Consider the following 19,963-nt stretch of genomic DNA (forward strand, 5'->3'; position numbering starts at 1 on the left):
GGGCGGGGCGCGCTCTGTGATTCCCGAGAGTGGCCGCACGGGGGCGCGCGTGTCCGTGCGGCCCTACAGAGGGGTGCGGCCCGGGCCAGGGACCTCGCTGGCCTTGGTTGGCCCGTGATCAAGGGGACAGTGGCACGGGTCATCCATCTGCTCAGGAGCACACATTTGATGATGGGCACATGTCTCTGTCTTGGGAACATGTGCGTCCTCGGGCATATGTCTACTTGTCTCAGGGGCACACGTATGCCCATGCACACACACTCACCTGTCTTAGGGACACACATATGTCCATGCGCACATGTCCACTTGTCTTAGGGTCCATGCGCATGTCCGTGGGCACAAGTTCTCAGAGGACGTACATCCATGAGCCGTGGGCATAGTACACTTAAAGGCATGTGCGCTCATGAATACATGCCCTGTGGACAGATATATTCACGAGCACGGTACATACTCAGGGGCTCATACACCGTGGGCCCATGCACACTTAGGGAGACATTGGACATCTCAGGCCACAGACCCTCATGGGCACACACTCAGCGGCGCAGAGACTCAGTCGCTCCCAGGGTACACATTCATGGACACACTGGGACCCACTGGGGACACTGGTTCTCATGCCCCCTCGTGCCCCCAGGGTTCCTGGCATACGTCCACGTGTTCACCGTGTGACCTTTCTCATTCTCCGAGTCGGAACACTTACAGACCCTCCTTACCAGGTTCCAAAGCTCCCCAGCCACAGCAATAACAGATCTGAAAGACGCGTTGTTTCCCCTTGGCCTTTATCATCATGAATCACGGAATGTGAGTGCAGAAACAAATGGACACATGCGGGTCCACGCTCTGAACACCCTCGGTGGCATAATCAGGCACACTCGTGTTGACACACACCTGTTCAGGCCAGCACAGCGTGACAGGTGGTTGTGACAGGGCACATACCCACAATTACAGTGATACATTCCCATGGTGTGCCCACCCCACCCCCTCACGCCTCCATCACGCAACATCCCGCAGGACACACATGTGTTTACGCTGAAATGGGCACGTGCAACACGTGTCACCAACACCCACAGTGACACACTTCTGTGTCACAGCCACCCACGGAGACATGCATTACACTCACAACACGCCGCAATACACATGTGCATCACATGTACAGTGACAAAGGGTTGCACACCCCACTCGCTATGACTCCCACCTTCAGCATTCACCCATAACACCTTCCTGTGGGAAACACTGAAATACCCACCCTCCGTGAAGTGCTTACCCCGACACACGAGCACACATGCCCACACGCAACTCCACAACACATTCACCAAGACACGTGATTTTCTACACGTGGGATGAAGCGCAGCATCAGACCAGGCTGGGGCCCCCATTTTCCATCTTCACCGAGAGGTGCTATCTTGTCCTCCGAGGTGCAGCCAGGGCTCTGATGTCTTTTCTTTTATTGAGGTGTGGGCTCTGCGGGGTGGGGACGGGGTGAAGGGTGGAGACCCGAGGTCAGACAGATTCCACTCTTGAAAGAGAATCTGGGGCCAAATCCAAGGGGGCCCCTCATTCGCTTCCCCTGGACCCAACTTACTTGGATTTGACATCTTCAGCATCTGGAGGATTTCCTGTAATGTAGTCTTGATTTCGTTTATGTTTGAGACTGGGGAGAGACACGAAAAAGCTGAGGTGGGGCTTTCTTAGCTTTATTGGAAGCCTTCTCCCTGCCCGGCCCCCAACCTGGGGTGCCACACAGCCCATGTACTTGGAGTTCCCATGCAGTTATATACTCCCCAAGTGACTCGGAGGGTGACATCCATCACCTCGCCAAACCTTGTGCTCTGGAAGGGCAGGACCCCTGCTGTCCCCTCCCTCGGCTCCCCAGCACCCAGCCCAGTATTGGGCATGGCGGCAAATTCGCCCAGTGGAGGTCTCTAAGGGCACCTGTCGCCAGCGTCCTCAGTTTCTGGTTCCCTTCATGGACCTTGCTCTTGACCATGTCAATGCTCTGCTTGGCTGCCTTGATGCTCTGATCGACATCGCTCCAGCGCTTCTTCCCCTCCTCCTGGCACTCTCCCACCGAAAGAGAGACTGCGGGTGCAGATAAGGGCTGTCTGTGTCACCTCTGCTCTCCCTACCCCCACCCCGACCCAGGTCCTTCCCTCACCGTTCTGGAGCTCCCTTTTCAAGACCAGCAGCTCCTGGGACATCTCGGAATCTGTTCAGGATGGGGTGGGGAGGCCAGAAAACCTTAGAATCGCCTCAGGTCTGCAGTTGAGAGCGGCACTGGACCGCCCCAGCTCCTGGGAACCCCTCCGCACTGCCCCAGCCCCTTCCTCCACCACCAAAACAAAACAAAACACTCACTCTTCACCAGGACCAAGACTAAGAGGATGACGCAGGACACAGCGAGGAGAACATACAGGTTCATCATGGCTCCAGGCAACCAACGGGGGACCTGGGCAGGGTCGGAGGGTGGCTTGGACTGGGCTGGAACGGGGGTAGAGGCAGGACAAGTCATCTCCAGGGCCCAACACTGCCACTCAGACCATCAGCGCTGACTGTAACACCGGCGACAGCTCTTCACCTACACCCACTGTTCCCGATACCGTAAGCAGCTGCGGCCATCAACAACACTGCCGCCAACATGCACCCCGGCCAGTGCCGCCAGCAACTATCCCTAACGCTGTCACCATCACGCCCCCCTTAACATCCCTGTCACCAACACCCACCAACGTCAATGCCCGTTGCTGCCAGCATTGTTTCCATCACCAGAACCTCATCAGCACCCTCATCAGCTCTGTCTAGGTGGTTCTGTCCCGACCCACCACGTGGTCCCCTACTCACCATCACCAACACCCAGACCTTCACCAGCACCTCCACCGGCACAATCACACCATCATCATCACCACCTCCTCAAAGCTACCCCCCCCACCGCTGTCACACACAAGCCCTGATGCCACCACACCCCACACCATTGACCCTGACCTCCACACACCGCCCCTTGTCCCTCCCACGGGCCCCTCCCAAGGCTGTGTGATGTGGGCTTGTGGGCGGCTGCTTACCCTTATTCTTGGCTGGTGAATGACTGCCCTTTGGCTGCTGCTGGGTTTTGAAGATGATATTCTCATAGGCAGGGTCATCTGCACCTGTGGGCAGGTCAGTGAGAGGGATTGAAGAAAGCTGCCGAGAGCGCTGGGGCAAGGGTGAGGGTGGGAGAGGGGTCTCAGACGTCTTGGTTCACGGAGCCCTGCACACAACAAATTTCTGGATGTAAAGATAAGGAGTGGGGAACTAAGATCTACATCTTGATTAAGTGGAGAGGATGTGAGTGAACATTTGGGTGATTAACAGACACACACACACACTTTGGGTGGGGGAAGGCACCCTCTGGCCCCCACTTTCAGCTCTTTACCTCTCCCATCCGAACCTCTCCCTCTTGACCTCTCCCCTCCCCACCCAAGGTGTCTAACCTTCTTTATTGTCTGGGGACCCCCGTTTCTTGTCTTTGAAGGCTGCCGCCTGCATCTTGATCTCCTGGTTCATGTAGCTTTCCTCGGCCTCCGTAGTCCCCAGCCTGCCAATTTGTCTACACACAACCCCACCCACCAGAAAGTGTCTGGGCAGATGAGGAAATCTCTGGGTTGGGGTGGAGGAGAGGAAGGAGAGGTCAGCCTCCTCTTTTCAGGGATGCAGGACCCTCCCACCCTGGGACATTCTCACCCCAACCCCGGCTAGAGAGGGATCTTAGGAGACCAGAGGTCTCAGGGAGGACCAAGAAGAGATGCCCATAGACCCAGAAACAGAATAGAGTGGTCAGGAACTTGGGGTAGAGGTGTTAACTAATGCAATGGTGATCATCATATTGCAATATACAAGTGTATCAAATCAACATGTTGTACATCGTAAACCTATGCAATGTCATATGTCAATTATATTCAATAAAATAAGTTTTTTTAAAAAAGAGGATGGTCAGGAACTTTACAGGAAGCTGTGTGTGTGTGTGTGTGTGTGTGTGTGTGTGTGTGTGTGTGTGTCTACCTGGGTAAACCTCATCCTCCCATCTCCTCTTGCTCTCACGGGAGATGCTGTGGTACCCCAGAGTCCCACCTTTGGGGGCAGGGGTATCCAGCCTTGGAGGCAGGATTCCTAGGTCCCCACACCTACCTTCCCGCTGCCCTAGTCCCACCCTTCAGCTCCACCCTGAGAAGTTCTACTTCTTCAAGGCCCCTTGGAGGAGAGGAACGGATATGAGGCAATGGGACTAACCACTGGAGCTCCACCCCTACATCTGGGACTAACGCCAGACATCACATTGACCTAACCCTGGAAGTAGTTCCTCCTCCAGCTGGAGACCCCTGACAGAGAAACACTCAGAAACACACTCACCCTCATCCACACATCTGCTCGCCTACCCAGACCCACACACACACACTCCTGAATACCCCCAGTCGCATATCTGCTCACGTGTACACGTGGCATGCTCATTTGCATGCTTATACATATTCATGCACGCACACTGTCTCCACTCTGTCTAGGCGTCTTAAATCTCTCTTTGTGTCTACCTGACCTTGAGAACTGGGGATTAAAATGAGACAAAGTATGTAAGGAATTTTTTCTTTAAGTCTAGAGCGGTGCCTTCTGATAGAAGTATAATGTGAAACACACGTGGATTTTTGGCAGGGTTTTTAAAAATTGAAGTATAGTTGGTTTATAATATTATGTTAGTTTCGGGTGTACAGCATAGTGATTCAATATTTTTATAGACTATACTCCATGGCTATATTTCCCTGTGCTGTACCATATATCCTTGTTGCTTATCTACTTTATACATAGTAGTTTGTATCTCTTAATCCCTTAAGCTTACACTGTCCCTTCCTCTTCCCTCTCCCCACTAGTAACCACTAGTTTGTTCTCTATATCTGTGAGTCTGTTTCTGTTTCTTTTTTTTTTTTTAAACTATCTCATTTTTAAAAAATATTACTTTATTTATTTATTTATTTATTTTTATTTTATGGCTGTGTTGGGTCTTCGTTTCTGTGCGAGGGTTTTCTCTAGTTGTGGCAAGCGGGGGCCACTCTTCATCACGGTGCGCGGGCCTCTCACTATCGCGGCCTCTCTTGTTGTGGAGCACAGGCTCCAGACGCGCAGGCTCAGTAATTGTGGCTCACGGGCCTAGTTGCTCCGCGGCATGTGGGATCCTCCCAGACCAGGGCCCGAACCCATGTCCTCTGCATTGGCAGGCAGATTCTCAACCACTGCACCATCAGGGAAGCCCCTGTTTCTGTTTCTTTATATACATTCATTAAAAAAAATTTTTTTTTAGATTCCACATACAGGTGATAACATACAGTATTTGTCTTTCTCCGTCTGGCTTATTTCACTAAACATAATACCCTTCAAGTCCATCCATGTTGTTGCAAATGGCAGAATTTCATCCTTTTTCATGGCTGAGTAATATTCCATTGTGCGTATGTATGTGTGTATATATGTATATTTATATACATATATACACACATATATATCACATCTTCTTTATCCATTCATCTGTTGATGGACACTTGGGTTGCTTCCATATCTTGGATATTGTAAATAATGCTGCTATGAACATTGGGGTACATTTATCTTTTCAAATTAGTGTTTTCATTTTTTTGGATATATACCCAGGAGTGGAATTTATGGATCATATATTAGTTCTATTTTTAGTTTTTTGAGGAACCACCATAATGTTTTGCATTGTGGCTGGACCAATTTACATTCCTACCAACAGTGTATAAGGGTTCTATTTTCTCCACATCCTCGCCAACATTTGTCATTTGAAGGCTTTTAGATAAAAGCCATTCTGATAAGTTGAGGGGATATCTCACTGTGGTTTTAATTTGCATTTCTTTAATAATTAGTGATGTTGAGCATCTTTTTATGTGCCCATTAGCCATCTCTATGTCTTCTTTGGATAGATGTCTGTTTAGATTTTTGGACTATTTTTTAATCAGTTGTTTGTGAACCACATGTTTATTGAGATATTTTACCTTTTTGGGGGGGGGTACTAAGTCTTCAAAACCAAACGTGTATTTACATTTAAGGCACATTTCAACTTGGACTGGCTACATTTCACTGCCATATTGGACAGTGCTGGTCTAGAGTATTATAATTTTCTCCTGTTACTGAACTCAGGTTCGGCATCTCGCCACTCATAAGCCGATACTCGAGAGACAAGTGTTGGTTGAAAAGAAAAGGTTGCTTTATTCAGGAGGCCAGCAACCTGGGGAGAAGGCAGACTCATGTCCAAAAGACATCTCCCAGCTGCCGATCAGGGGGCAAAAGCTTTTAAAGGGGAGTTTCAGGGGTGGATAGATGGAGGGAGGGGGCTACATGCAGAGACAGTAGAGTCGGCTCCGACAATCACCTTGAAGTTGGTCATGCAGTGGTCTGATCAATGTCATCTGGATTGTCTTAAGTACAATTAATCTTCAGTTCCAGGGTTGGTTTGTTCCCATTTCCTTGAGGCCAGTTCTCAAAATTGTGTAAGATGGGGCAGCTTATGTCATGGCTACAGTCTGGTCATCACGTAGTTAACTTCCCCCACCTGGTAGGGGTTTTGGTATCCACTAAGCAGCTCAAAGCCTATGGCTCAGAATATTATCTATAGCCCTTGAGGAGGAACTAAAGGTCCTGACTTTGCTTAATGGCAAGACTATTATTTTGTCCTGTTTGACTGTTTTCCTTTGCTTCTGCATTTTTTCATTTCTCTGATTAAATTTATTCTTTGGCTAAAGTTTTTCTACAGACAAGAGGCAGGCAGAGGACATGGGGGGAGGTGGTGTCTGTCCTGGGAAGGCCCCGTAGGGTCCTGCTCTGTTACACTCCCTTTGGAAAAAATAAGTTTAAAACTTTCTATGTGTGGAAAGTGAGTATGTTTTAGGTTTAAAATATGTGATTAAATTCTAGATAACTTTGGAATGGTCCCCGAGATCTGGCTGGTGAGGATAATGTTCTCTTTCCTAAAGTATTGCCAATCTTGTCTGTTCAAGGACTATCAATTTAATAATGATTAGATGCCAGCTCTTCCATCTCCTCTTACAAAGAAGTCAGCCATTGAGAAATGTGATCCCGCCCCTGCTGATGTAATAGCCACAGAAGAGATGGACCAATGGGGAACTGGCTCTGCTCTGATGGACAGGCATAGGGGGCGGGGCCGTGGCATTACACATTTCCCTGGCTCCGATGAGGCTAAGACCAGGCTCCAGCCCTCTGGACTTTGAGAAAAAGGTAGTCCCGGAACTGGAAACCCACAAGCAACCATGTCATGGTGGCCTAAGAGGGCTCCATGGGGTTGCCTGACCAGATCCTTTCCTGGAGCAACAGTCTCGATTTTCTTTTAAGAAAGAAAATGTGTCCTAACCAGGTATTGGTTTAGGGTGAGCACATGATCCAGGCCCAGCCAATCAAAGTCCAAAATTTGGCACAGGGGTGGGCAAATGAGCCAGACTCAACCAATGAGACTCAGGCCGGAGCCTTTTGGGATTCTTTCGTTTGCTTGTTTATTTTGGTTGTGCCAGCATGCATGCGGGATCTAGTCTCCTGACCAGGGATTTAACCTGGGCCCCCTGCATTGGGAGCATGCAGTCCTACCCACTGGACCACCAGGGAAGTCCCCAAGCCTGAGGCTTTTATTGGGTTAACCAGGAAAAAGGGCATTCTCTCTTTTTTCCCCTTTGTCAGACTGCCAGGATATAAGCCTGGTGCTGTGACAGGGGAGAACTTGCTTGAGAGTGAAGCCAACACTAAGGAGAGCAGACCTGACAGGGAGTTGGGTCCTGGAGACATTATCTGAGACCCTAGATCCAGCCATACCTGAGTCTGTTGTTCTAACCCTGAGCCTCTCAGTTACATAATCCAGAAATGTCCTTCCACTTTAGCTTGAGCTAGCTTGACGGGGGGGTGTGCGGCACCTGCAACTAGCACAATCTTGGCTACTACAGGGGGCTGGGCTGCTGGCAAATGAAGAAAGAGGCTTAAGAAGGGGCTTTGCCTGCCGAAGTCTGCACTCTGAGACAGGAGGATGACTGTGTTGGAACTGAGACCTCTAAAGAGGCTCTTCTTGGGGTCCAGATACAGGGGGACAATTGTGGGTCTTGGAGACAAAGAGGCATTCTCATCAGGGTCAGGGGACAGTGAGGGAGCGGAATGGGCAAGGTACTACACTCACCCTCTCTGGTCCTTAACACTCTTCTGATGCAGTGGTCCCACTCCAACCCCATGGCCAAGGTGGGGTTAGGAGGGAGGACCTGGGAGAGGAATCCCTGGATTGGGGTCTGGTGGGCTCCATGGGCACGGGGAGTGTTTGTGTGATCTCAGCTCACGACTACCATGATCAGACAGGTGGGTGTACCATCATAGGGGGTGGTTGTCAGTGGGAAGAGAGTCCAAAACATCCTGAAAACCACAAACCCACCCTGTCACCCATTCTCCAGCCTCTGGAGTGTGCTGCTGGGGTCTGTGACGTCTAAATCTTGGGCCCCTCTTAAGACTGGCCACTGGGGCTTCCCTGGTGGTGCAGTGGTTAAGAATCTGCCTGCCAATGCAGGAGACACGGGTTCGAGCCCTGGCCTGGGAAGATCCCACATGCCGCGGAGCAACTAAGCCCGTGCGCCACAACTACTGAGCCTGAGCTCTAGAGCCCACAAGCCACAACTACTGAGCCCACATGCCACAACTACTGAAGCCTGTGCATCTAGAGCCCGTGCTCCATAACAAGAGAAGCCAGGACAGTGAGAAGCCCGCGCACCGCAATGAATAGTAGCCCCCGCTCACCGCAACTAGAGAAAGCCCGCGCACAGCAACGAAGACCCAACGCAGCCAAAAATAAATAAATTAATTAATTAATTTAAAAAAAAGAATAATTAAAAAAAAAAAGACTGGGCGCTAAGTGTTCTGAAGTCTCTGTCTGCATCTCTCAGGGGCTGGATTTTGAGACTCCTGGGTTAAGATTCTCAGGAAACCGGACCTTGAATCACCTGGATTTGTGCCCGCAGCAATGCTGAGGATTTGCCTTCTAGGGCTTTGACTCCAGACAGAGACCAACGTCATCCAAGCTGGGGTGGGGACTTGATGTTGGAAGCACGAGTGTCTGTCCAAGGCATACATGTGTCTATGTGTCCCTAGGTCCCTCTCCACAGTGGGCATGTGTGTGTCTGTGGGCGTGGTGTCTTTGTGTGACAGTGGTAACTGGGTTGTGTACTGTGTGTGCACATGGCCATGTGTAACTGTGTACATACGTGTAGTGTGTGTACCTAGGTGGTGTATTCACCTGTGTGTGTGGTTATTTATTCAAGACACTTTCCTGAGCACCTACTATGTGCCGTGCTCTCTTCTAAGCACCAGGATACACCAAAGAGCAAACAAGTCCCCTGTCCTGTGTTTTCATATTTGAGTGTTCATGAGGGGTACGAATGTCCCTTGATGCAGGTGGGGAGTGAGGGATGGCGCTCCAGACTCTGGACTCAGCAATGGATTCAGGGATGCACCCTGACCCTGGGGCTGCTGGTGGCTTGAGGCCCTGGAGTGTATGTGGGGTAGGGGGCGGGGGGGTTCCTGTCCTGTCCAGACCCAGATCCCAGATGAGGCTTCATTGTGAGCAGCGGGGGAGAATGGCCCAGCAACTTCCCAGGAGGCCCGAGACCCTAGGGTGACTGTCAAGGTGGCCTCAAAGGTAACACTCTCGGGACCTCCCTGCTGGTCCAGTGGTTAAGACTCCGTGCTTCCAATACAGGGGGCGCAGGTTCGATCCCTGGTCGGGGAACTAAGATCCCACATGCCCACCCGGTGTGGCCAAAAATAAATAAATAAAGGCTACACTCCCTTCCCCTCCTGAAGAAGGCCATGAGCCTTGGATGTGCTTGTCATTACAGGAAGTTAAGGCCCCATTTTTGGAAGTAGAAGTGGCGGACAAGGGAGGAGGGGGGAATGGGGAAGAAGAAAGTCACGGCTGTCCCCCACCTCCCTCCTTCCGGCGCCTATGCGCCTTGCTCTTTTTGAAGATGCCAGCTCAGTCACCCACACCCCACAGAAGACACAGCACAGGGCCCAGGCTTTCTCCATCATCTTCTCGGAGGTTTATTTCCAGCCCCGCCCCTCTGAGACAGGACCCCGCCCCTCCGAGGCCTGGCCACGCCCCCAGGCCCGCGCCCCACCCCCCCGCAAGCGCAACCTTAGGCTACTCGGCCCGCAGGCGACAGCAGCGAGCTCCGGTCCAGTCCATGCCGGCGCACTGGCAGTGGCACGTGGTCTCGGCGCGCACGTCCCACGAGCCACAGGCAGAGCCACAGGTGCAGCCGGTGACGGCGAAACCTGCGAGGGGGAGCGAGGAGGAGAGAGCTTGGACTCTGAGCCAGAGGCTGCGGGCCTGGGGTTCCAGGGGGCTGGCAGCGTGGGCGGCGGGGAGGCCGGGGGCCTGGACACCAGTGTCCTGAGGAAATGGGGTCCGGGAGTTGGGGGAAGGGACAAGGCTGGGAGTGCAGACCAGGACATTGCAGAAGTAGAGGCTGAGACTCCGTGGTCCTAGAGAGATAAAGGCTGGACGTAGGGGAGGGGGTTATGGGGTACTGAGAACAGAACTGAGAGCCTGGACAACGGGTTCTGTGCTCACCTGAGGGGCACGTGGCCAGGTCCCCCCTGGAGGTGACACTCCGGCAGTCCAGGCCAATGTTCCTTATTGCCTCAGGAACTATGGAAGGAGTGACGGAGGTAACTGTGAAACCGAGCTGCCCCTCCCCCAATCTCATGCTGCCCAGGCCCTGGTGGTTTGGAGATGGGCAGGGGGCTCAAGAAAACGCCCCTGGGGAAGGCCCAGGTGGTCGGGAGCGCATCACCTCCCAAGATTCTGTTTTGAGGTGGGTGTTTTGGAGGGAGGAGGGTTTGGAGCTGTTGTTAAAGGTGGAGCTGGGTGGGAAATGGCGTTGGGTTGGGTTTGGGGTTGAGATTTGGTTGGGGTTGGAGTTGGGGTTGGCTTGATGTTCGCTCCATGTCAGGAATCAGGGGGGCCCCTGAGGCCACAGCCGAGGTTGGATGCGAGGGCGCTCACTTAGGGAGCTGGTGACTTCCTGGATCTTCTCACTGATGGCTTTATCCATGGGACACAGCAACTTGCCACACACCAGCAGCCCCAGGACTGGGAGGAGGAGGAGGGAGAGAGCCTTCATCCTGTAGGTGCTGCAAGAGGGAACCGAGAGACCCCAGCTGGGTCAGCCCCTCTCCAACCTGGGAAGGGTCAGGCCCACAGAATGTGTGGGATCGGAAACCCTGGGTCCCCATGGGGGATGGGGCTGGAGGCTGAGCTTTGCCCCTAAAGGTGGGAGCCACTGTCACTTACCCTCTCCGTGGACTCAGCAGGCCAAATTTTGGACACGAATGACATGCCTCTGCCTCAGCTCTCTCTTTAAGGCCTCCAAGTGTGGGGCTTCCTGTCTTGGCTAAGACATCCTTGGCCCTGGCATCCTGGGCCTCCCTTCCCACATCCGGGGCTAAGAGGAAGCCCCCCGGGTAGAGTCCAGGGACCTAGTGGTGCCACAGCCTCTCCTTCAAGAGCCTTCCCTTCCCACATCCAGGCTGGGACTGGTCCAGAGGGTAGAACCTGCGGGATAATTCCAGGAACCATAGTAGACGGGGCAGGGAGAGATACAGGAGCTTGCACGGAGGGGAGGGGGCACACAAACATAACCAAAATAATGTCCTTGTTTGAGAACTGCATGCATCTTCATTCCCAAATACCTATCACCATAGAAGAGATAGATAAAATCATCGTTTATTCCTTCGATAGAATAATCGACAACTGAAGTGTGCAAACTACGGCCCATGGGCCAGATCTAGCCCACCATCTTTTTTTTTTTTTTTTTTTTTTGGCCACACTGAGCATCATGAGGGATCTTACTTCCCCAACCAGGGATCGAACACCCGTGCCCCCTGCAATGGAAGCACGGAGTCTTAACCACTGGACCACCAGAGAAGTCCCGCCTACCATCTATTTTTGTACGACTCATGAGCTAAGAATGGTTTTCACATTGTTTGGGTTTGTTTTGTTTCCAATATGGATGGATTTTTAAAAATTGTGGTAAAACACACGTAACATAAAATGTACCATTTTAACCATTTTCAAGTGTAAATTCAGCAGCATTAAGGCAGTGTGACCACCGAGGCAGACACTGGAATGCTGTGGCCACAAGCCAAGGAATGCCAGAAGCCACCAGAAGCTGGAAGAAGCAAAGAACCGACTTTCCCCTAGTCTTTAGAGGGAGTATGGCTTGATTTCAGCCATACAGTGTTGTGTAATCATCACCCCTGTCCGTTTCCAGAACTTTTTTTCTATCATCCTAAACTGAAACCTTACCTATTAAACACTAACTCCCACTTCCTCTTCCTGAAGCCCCTGGTAATCTCTATTCTAGTTTCTATTTCTGTGAATTTGCCTGTTCATATAGCAAATAAGTGGAATCATACAATATTTATCCTTTTGCGCCTGCCTTATTTCACCGAGCATAACATTTTAAGATTCATCCATGTTGTAGCATGGATCAGAACCTCATTCCTTTTTAAGGCTAATATTCAATTTTATGTCCATACCGCATTTCGTGTATCATCTGTTGGTGGACAGTTGGGTTGTTCCCACCTTTTGGCTATTGTGAAGGATACTGCTGTGAACCTAGGGGCAGGACAGGATAAAGACACAGACGTAGAGATGGACTTGAGGACACGGGGAGGGGGAAGAGTAAGCTGGGGCGAAGTGAGAGAGTAACACTGACATATATACGCTACCAAATGTAAAATAGCTAGCTAGTGGGAAGCAGCTGCATAGCACAGGGAGATCAGCTCAGTGCTTTGCGCCCACTTAGAGAGTTGGGATAAGGAGGGTGGGAGGGAGACGCAAGAGGGAGGGGATATGGGGATATACGTATGCATATAGCTGATTCACTTTGTTATACAGCAGAAACTAACACAACATTGTAAAGCAATTATACTCCAATAAATATGTTAAAAAATTTTTTTACAAAAAGCTTTTGAAGGATGCAAAAGAAGTGGGCAGCTCTAACTACAGGCAGGGTGAAAAGCAGAGAGAATGTGTGGAACCCCCTGGGGCTCCCCAGGGACTCAGTTTGAAAACCCTTAGTTCAGTAGCAGGAAAGAGTTATATATGCCCTGATAAAGAAATGATCACATATTGAGGTCTGGGGAAGTCATTCTGGCTAATACATGAGTTAACGTGAATTTTGTGCTAGCTAAAACAGCCTGCTTGTGGCCTATGAAAACTACATTGTGCAACTGCTTTAATTATTAAAGAAATGGGCACACTGACCAGAAGTCAAGAATGTCCGTGTTCAAAATAAAGATTAAATGCCTCCCTTCCTGGGATGCCAGGGCTGGTCCTCCTTTGATGACAAGACTCCCTTCCCAGGTGCCAAGGTCATACTGACTTGCTGTGTACATGCTGATCTGTTTTTCTGAAACCTTGAAGGAGTGTCTCCATGACTTGTTTGATGTTCTTTGTTCTGACAAGATATAAAACTGCGCTGAAAACCCTGCTTCTCTGGAGCAGTTTCTCAGAGTTTTCCTCTGAGAAGCTGTCTTCTGGGCTATAGTCCTCAGTTTGGCTAAAATAAAACTCTTTCTATTACTATTACTGATTGTTTATTGATTATTGTCATCGATAGCCCCTTAATTCTCTTGAAAAAAATTCCTTTATTCTTCCTGATTTCTACCAGCAAAACTGAGCCCTAGTGACCTTTTACATCTAATACTACTTAATAAAATTCTAGAACCAGGGCTTTAAAAAGTACAATAGGGCAATCACATACCTACAGTTTTTAAAAATCAATCTTATTGAGGTATAATTTCCATATAATAAAATGCATCTTATGTGTTCAGTTGGATACATTTTGACAAGTCTATATACCTGCATACTGCATGAATGTTTTGTTTTTCCCAAGGATTGCTGTTTTAAAACATCAGGTATAATTTACATACAGCAAAATTCACCCTTTTTACTGAGTTCTATGAGTTTTGACAAATGCATACAGTTGTGTAACCACTGCCACCAAATACTTATAATTAAAATTATGATTGGAAAAAAAAAAGTTTCCCAAAGATCTGAAGGAAAACTGTGTCCTGAAGTCACAGAGAGGGAGCTTTTTCTACCCATACAACTGGTTTTCCTGTGCACTGCAGATCTTGTGAATATTCATAAGTGTTACCAGCTTGTTCTCACCTCTGTTAATATACATCTGTCCTTGAAGTAATTTTGAACAAAGAGGCCTGTATCACTCAGAGGACTGGAAACTGTTGCCACTTCTTGTGAAACTGACTTCCAGAGGCAACCTATGCTTCTGATTGGTTGCCTTGCTACATAACTTGGCCTAGTGATGATGTCGCAATGACAGGTAGCTCTGCCAATCAGAAAAGAACCATTTGACACTTGCTTCCTGTCCCACAAGAATGACAGAAAATAAAAGTAAAAGCCTTGATAATTATTAGAGAAATGCTCATCAAAACCACAATGAGGTACCACCTCACACTGGTCAGAATGGCCATCATCAAAAAGTACAAACAATAAATATTATATATATATATATATATATCTCAACACTGTATCACTGTGTTGTACACCTGAAGCTAACATGACATTGTAAATCAACTATACTTCAATAATAAAAAACATAATAAAATTTAAAAATTTAAAAAAACTGTTGGTGGGAATGTAAATTGGTACAGCCACTATGGAGGACAGTATGGAGGTTCCTTAAAAAAACTAAAAACAGAACTACCATACGACCCAGCAATCCCACTACTGGGCATATACCCTGAGAAAACCATAATTCAAAAAGAGTCATGTACCACAATGTTCATTGCAGCTCTATTTACAGTAGCCAGGACATGGAAGCAACCTAAGTGTCCATCGACAGATGAATGGATAAAGAAGATGTGGCACATATATACAATGGAATATTACTCAGCCATAAGAGGAAACGAAACTGAGTTATTTCTAGTGAGGTGGTTGGACCTAGAGTCTGTCATACAGAGTGAAGTAAGTCAGAAAGAGAAAAACAAGTACCGTATGCTAACACATATATATGGAATCTAAAAAAAAAAAAAGGGTTCTGAAGAACCTAGGGGCAGGACAGGAATAAGACGCAGACGTAGAGAATGGACTTGAGGACACAGGGAGTGGGAAGGGTAAGCTGGGATGAAGTGAGAGAGTGGCACAGACATATATACACTACCACATGTAAAATAGATAGCTAGTGGGAAGCAGCCGCATAGCACAGGGAGATCAGCTGGGTGCTTTGTGACCACCTAGAGGGGTGGGATAGGGAGGGTGGGAGGGAGGGAGATGCAAGAGGGAGGAGATATGGGGATATATGTATACGTATAGCTGATTCACTTTGTTATAAAGCAGAAACTAACACACCATTGTAAAGCAATTATACTCCAATAAAGATGTTAAAAAATTTTTTTTTAAAAAGAGGAATGGTGTGGAGGCGGGAGGGAGAGTCTGACCACAGCTTCCTGACAGCCTTCACCTCGTGCCCCATTTCACAGATGGGAGAACTGATGTTGGGTGAGGCTGAGTCACTCCCGAAGGGGAGATTTCAGATCCAGATTTGTTGGATGCCGAAGTCCTTATTTATTTATTTATTTGTTTGTTTGTTTGTTTGTTTGTTTGGTAGCAGCTCTTGGCTTGTAGGATCTTACTTTCCGGACCAGCGAATGATCCTGGGCCCCCAGCAGTGAAAGCACTGAGTCCTAACCACTGGACCGCCAGGGAAGTCCCTCAAAGTCCTTACTTTTAACCGAGGCATTTTTCCACCCGTACCATGAGGTGGGGGGTACATGGAGTAGGCAGGGTGTGGGGGGAGAACACGTGGAGGGCAAAGTAAGGGGCAGCTAGGCACAGTTTCCTAGAACCCCTTCTGACCAGCCCAGCTCTTGGGGCCCTGACCACCCAGGATGAGCTGTCTCCCCAGCCCCTTCCTGTGGTACCTGCCCACTCTCCCCTGCCCAGCATATCCAAGCAACAAGAGCAGATGTCAAGGAGCTTCAGGGATGTTCTGGTGGTGATGCCCGCGGAGGCTGCAACCCCCTTCCTGGGAGTCCCAGCTCAGCCACTGACTAGCTGCATGACTTTGAGCAAGTGGCTAAAGCACCTCGGCGCCTCGGTTTCCCCATCTGTAAAATGGGATTATTCTCAGTGACTACCTCACGGGGCCTGGGTGACAATTAAGTGAGTACTCCCACCCCCGCAGCTTTATTGAGACACAACTGACATATAACACTGTGTGCGTTTAAGGTGTATTACGTGACGATATGATACATGTGTTATGTTGCAACATGATTACCACATAAGGTTAGATAACATCTCCATCACCTCACATAAGTACCTCTTTGCGTGTGTGGTGAGAACACTGAAGATCTACTCTCTTATCAACTTTCCAGTACACAATACAGTGTTACCTGTAATCACCATGCTGTCCATTAGCTCCCCAGAATTCATTCATCATCTAACTGAAATTTTGTCTCCTTTGACAAACATCTCCCCATTTCCCCCACCTCCCAGGTCCTGGTCACCACCATTCTGTTCTCTGCTTCTATAGCTCAACGTTTTTAGATTTCACATATAAACCTTAAAAAAAAAAAACCCCAAAAAACAAACCAAACTCACAGAAACAGAGATTGGCAGTTGCCAGGGGCTGGGAGGTCGGAGAAATGGGTGAAGGTGGTCGAAAGGAACAAACTTCCAGTTATAGGAGGAATAAATTCTGGTGGTGTAATGTACAACATAATGACGATGGTTAACAATACTGTATATTGTGTATTGAAAAGTTGCTGAGAGAGGAGAATTTAAAAGTTCTCACCACACGCACATGGCAACTATGTGAGGGGATGGATCTGCTATCTGACCTCATTGAGGTTATCATTTTGCAATGTGTTGTCGACGAAAATAATCAATAAACCATCTATAATAGGAATAGAGAAGAGAGATTTTTTTGTTTTTGTTTTTTTTTTGGGCCGCGCCACAAGGCTTGTGGGATCTTAGTTCCCCGACCAGAGATCAAACCCGGGCCCAAAGTAGTGAAAGCGCCGAGTCTTAACCACTGGACCACTAGGGAAGTCCCAGAAAAGAGTTTTATTTGAGCCAAACTGAGGACTATAGCCTGGAAGACAGCCTCTCTGATTACTCTGAGGAACTGCCCCCAGAGACGCATGGTTTTCAGCGCAGTTTTATATCTTGTCAGAACAAAGAACATCAAACAAGTCATGGAGACACTCCTTCAAGGTTTCAAAAAAAAACAGATCATCATGTACACAGCAAGTCGGTATGACCTTGGCGCCTGGGAAGGGAGTCTTATCATCAAAGGAGGACCAGCATTGGCATCCCAGGAAGGGAGGCATTTAATCTTTATTTTGAACACGGACATTCTTGACTTCTGGTCATTGTGCCCTTTTCTTTAATAATTAAATCAGATGCACAATGTAGTATTCATAGACCACAAACAGGCTGTTCTAGTTAGCATAAAATTCAAGTTAACTCATGTATAAGCCAGAATGACTTTCCCTATATCTCAATATGTGAACATTTCTTTGATCAGTATATATGTATTAAATCACTACGTTGTACACCTTAAGCTCATCTTAACGAAGCTGGGGGAGAAACAGATTCTACATTTAAGTATTTGTCTGTCTCCATCTGACTTATTTCATCCAGCAAGTACTTTATGTAAATCTATGTAGACGATACAGAATGAGGCGCGGTATGTAGTGGATGCTTCAAACGTCGCTTTTTTTCGGGGGGGGAATCAATATTTTCCCAGAATTTCCCCAGCCACAGACAGGGATCAAGGCTCCGAGTGATCATTCAATGTGGAGGGGCCACCAGCCAGGACTTTCTCTTCCTGTCCTGTCCCCTCAATACCTCAGCCCTGGGGACCCCATCTCAGCCCAACAGGAACAGAACTTTCCCACTTTCAGGGCTATTTCCTCACCTCCAGGAGTCTTTTCACAATATTCTTGGCAGTAGCTGTTGGTTAACTTGTGTTTTCAGATTTTGAGCAAATTTACAGAAAAAAAAAAAAAAAGGGGGAAGCTTGCCTTGCTTCCTTAACGTCTGCTGGGTTCCCCGGGGCCACTCAGCCCCTCCCCCAGAGACCTCAGGCAATTCTTGCTTTGCTAGGGTCCTGGGGGTTTCACCATCCCACCTCCACCCCTCTCCGCCCAGCCGGCAGCTCCACCATGTCTGGGACCCTCACTTTTTCGTTCTTTTTTCTAATATGAGGATATATAAGACCAACCCTCTTTTTTTTTTTTTTTTTAAAGCACTTTTCTTTTTTATAGCTAGTTTATTTATTTATTTTATTTTATTTTTGGCTGTGTTGGGTCTTCGGTTCATGCGAGGGCTTTCTCTAGTTGAGGCAAGTGGGGGCCACTCTTCATCGCGGTGCGGGGACCGCTCTTCATCGCGGTGCGCGGGCCTTTCACTATCGCGGCCCCTCCCGTCGCGGGGCACAGGCTCCAGACGCGCAGGCTCAGTAGTTGTGGTTCACGGGCCCAGCTGCTCCGTGGCATGTGGGATCTTCCCAGACCAGGGCTCGAACCCGTGTCCCCTGCATTAGCAGGCGGATTCTCAACCACTGCGCCACCAGGGAAGCCCTCGTTCTTTTTTAAAGCAGCTTTACTGAAGTATAATTTACATACCACATTCATCCATTTCAATTGTACAACTCAATGATCTGTAGTAAGTTTCACAGGGTTGCACAGCCATTACCACAATCCAATTCTGGAAAGTTTCTATTACCCCTAAAAGGAATCTTGTGCTCCTTTGCAGTCACTCTCTATTCCCACCCCCACCCCTAGGCAACCACTTTCTGTCTGTGAATTTGCTTATTCTGGACATTTCATATAAATGGAATCGTACACTATGTGGTCTTTTGCATCAAGCTTATTTACTTAGCATAGTGTTTTCAGGTTCATTAATGTCGTAACATGTATTTTGGTCCTTGACTGAGCTGCATTCCATCGCCTGGATGTACCACATTGATTTCCATTCACCAGTTGATGGGCATTTGGATTGTTTCCACCTTTTGGCTATTATGAATAAGGTCATGAACGTTCCTGGACACGTCTTTGTGTGGATGTATATTTTCCTTTCTCTTGGGTGAATTCTTTTTAATGCAGGGTCAGTTTCCATTGTCTAAATGTACCGTAAAGTATTTAAACTTTCACTTTTTTAGCTTTTTAAAAAAACTGAAGTAGAGTTGATTTACAATGCTGTGTTAGTTTCAAGTGTACAGCAAAGTGATGCAGTTATACGCACATATATATATATTCTTTTTCAGATTCTTTTCCATTATAGGTTATTACAAGATACTGAGTATAGTTCCCTGTGCTATACAGTAGGTCCTTGTTGTTTACCTATTTTATATATAGTCGTGTGTCTTTGTTAATTCCAAACTCCTGGGAATTCCCTGGTAGTTCAGTGGTTAGGACTCAGCACTTTCATTGCCGTGGGCCCGGGGTTCCATCCCTGGTAGGGGAACTAAGATCTGCACAGTGCAGCCAAAAAAAAAAAAAAAAAAAAGAAAAGAAATCCAAACTCTTAATTTATTTCCCCCGCTCACTTTTTTTTTTTAAGTAGAGCAAATTCAAGACCACAAACTTTTCCCTCCTGTTAACTTGGATGAGATATAGTTCTAGAAGAGCCCCCTGCCCTGCACAGCGCGGGCTGAGAACTCTCCCTGCTATGACGTGTCCCCATGTCCCCACAACCAAGAACATCAGTGCTCACGACCCCAGGGGTGCCCTCCTGACCTTCCAAAGCCCTGATGCTGACCTGAGGAATCCTTTTTTCTCACTTTGTGGAGTCCTCCTTCTTAGCACATCCTGAGAACCACCGCCCAGCCGGGGCCAGACCATTTTACAGTATTAAATAATAATG

The 19,963-nt window shown here is 48.3% G+C and overlaps 2 protein-coding genes across 7 annotated transcripts; both read right to left on the reverse strand.

Annotated features, from left to right (window-relative positions):
* Positions 1 to 4: 4 nt before the first annotated feature.
* MCEMP1 (mast cell expressed membrane protein 1) lies at positions 5 to 10,073 on the reverse strand. Of its 3 annotated transcripts, none has more exons than XM_082381063.1 (7): positions 3,459 to 4,003; positions 3,051 to 3,134; positions 2,353 to 2,475; positions 2,153 to 2,203; positions 1,930 to 2,076; positions 1,580 to 1,648; positions 5 to 1,458 (listed from the first exon to the last, which is right to left on the reverse strand). In XM_082381063.1, the coding sequence occupies exons 1-7, from the start codon at positions 3,529 to 3,531 to the stop codon at positions 1,442 to 1,444; spliced, it is 564 nt and encodes a 187-aa protein (XP_082237189.1). In that variant the 5' UTR covers positions 3,532 to 4,003; the 3' UTR covers positions 5 to 1,441. The 3 variants fall into 3 exon arrangements, with proteins under 3 accessions (XP_082237189.1, XP_082237188.1, XP_082237187.1); XM_082381062.1 differs by adding an exon at positions 4,153 to 10,073 and having other exon boundaries at positions 105 to 1,648; positions 3,459 to 3,624; XM_082381061.1 differs by having other exon boundaries at positions 105 to 1,648.
* A 117-nt stretch (positions 10,074 to 10,190) lies between these two features.
* Positions 10,191 to 13,018, reverse strand: RETN (resistin). Of its 4 annotated transcripts, none has more exons than XM_082379987.1 (4): positions 12,604 to 13,018; positions 11,069 to 11,196; positions 10,634 to 10,711; positions 10,191 to 10,335 (listed from the first exon to the last, which is right to left on the reverse strand). In XM_082379987.1, the coding sequence occupies exons 1-4, from the start codon at positions 12,618 to 12,620 to the stop codon at positions 10,202 to 10,204; spliced, it is 357 nt and encodes a 118-aa protein (XP_082236113.1). In that variant the 5' UTR covers positions 12,621 to 13,018; the 3' UTR covers positions 10,191 to 10,201. The 4 variants fall into 4 exon arrangements, with proteins under 4 accessions (XP_082236113.1, XP_082236115.1, XP_082236114.1 ...); XM_082379989.1 differs by having other exon boundaries at positions 11,069 to 11,617; XM_082379988.1 differs by having other exon boundaries at positions 11,357 to 13,018.
* Positions 13,019 to 19,963: the final 6,945 nt, after the last annotated feature.

This window comes from Balaenoptera borealis (assembly GCF_965194805.1).
Source record: "Balaenoptera borealis genome assembly, chromosome: 2".
Lineage (NCBI taxonomy): Eukaryota > Metazoa > Chordata > Mammalia > Artiodactyla > Balaenopteridae > Balaenoptera > Balaenoptera borealis.

Excerpts from the sequence above, each read along its gene's own strand:
- MCEMP1 (XM_082381062.1), bottom strand. The coding sequence starts at position 3,531 with ATGAACCAGGAGATCAAGATGCAGGCGGCAGCCTTCAAAGACAAGAAA. Across the intron at positions 3,135-3,458 it reads GTCCCCAGACAATAAAGAAG|GTGCAGATGACCCTGCCTAT; the intron begins GTTAGACACCTT and ends ACCTGCCCACAG. Across the intron at positions 2,476-3,050 it reads TTCACCAGCCAAGAATAAGG|CCCAGTCCAAGCCACCCTCC; the intron begins GTAAGCAGCCGC and ends CCCCCGTTCCAG.
- RETN (XM_082379987.1), bottom strand. Across the intron at positions 10,712-11,068 it reads GGAAGTCACCAGCTCCCTAA|TTCCTGAGGCAATAAGGAAC; the intron begins GTGAGCGCCCTC and ends CTCCTTCCATAG. Across the intron at positions 10,336-10,633 it reads CCTGGCCACGTGCCCCTCAG|GTTTCGCCGTCACCGGCTGC; the intron begins GTGAGCACAGAA and ends TCCCCCTCGCAG.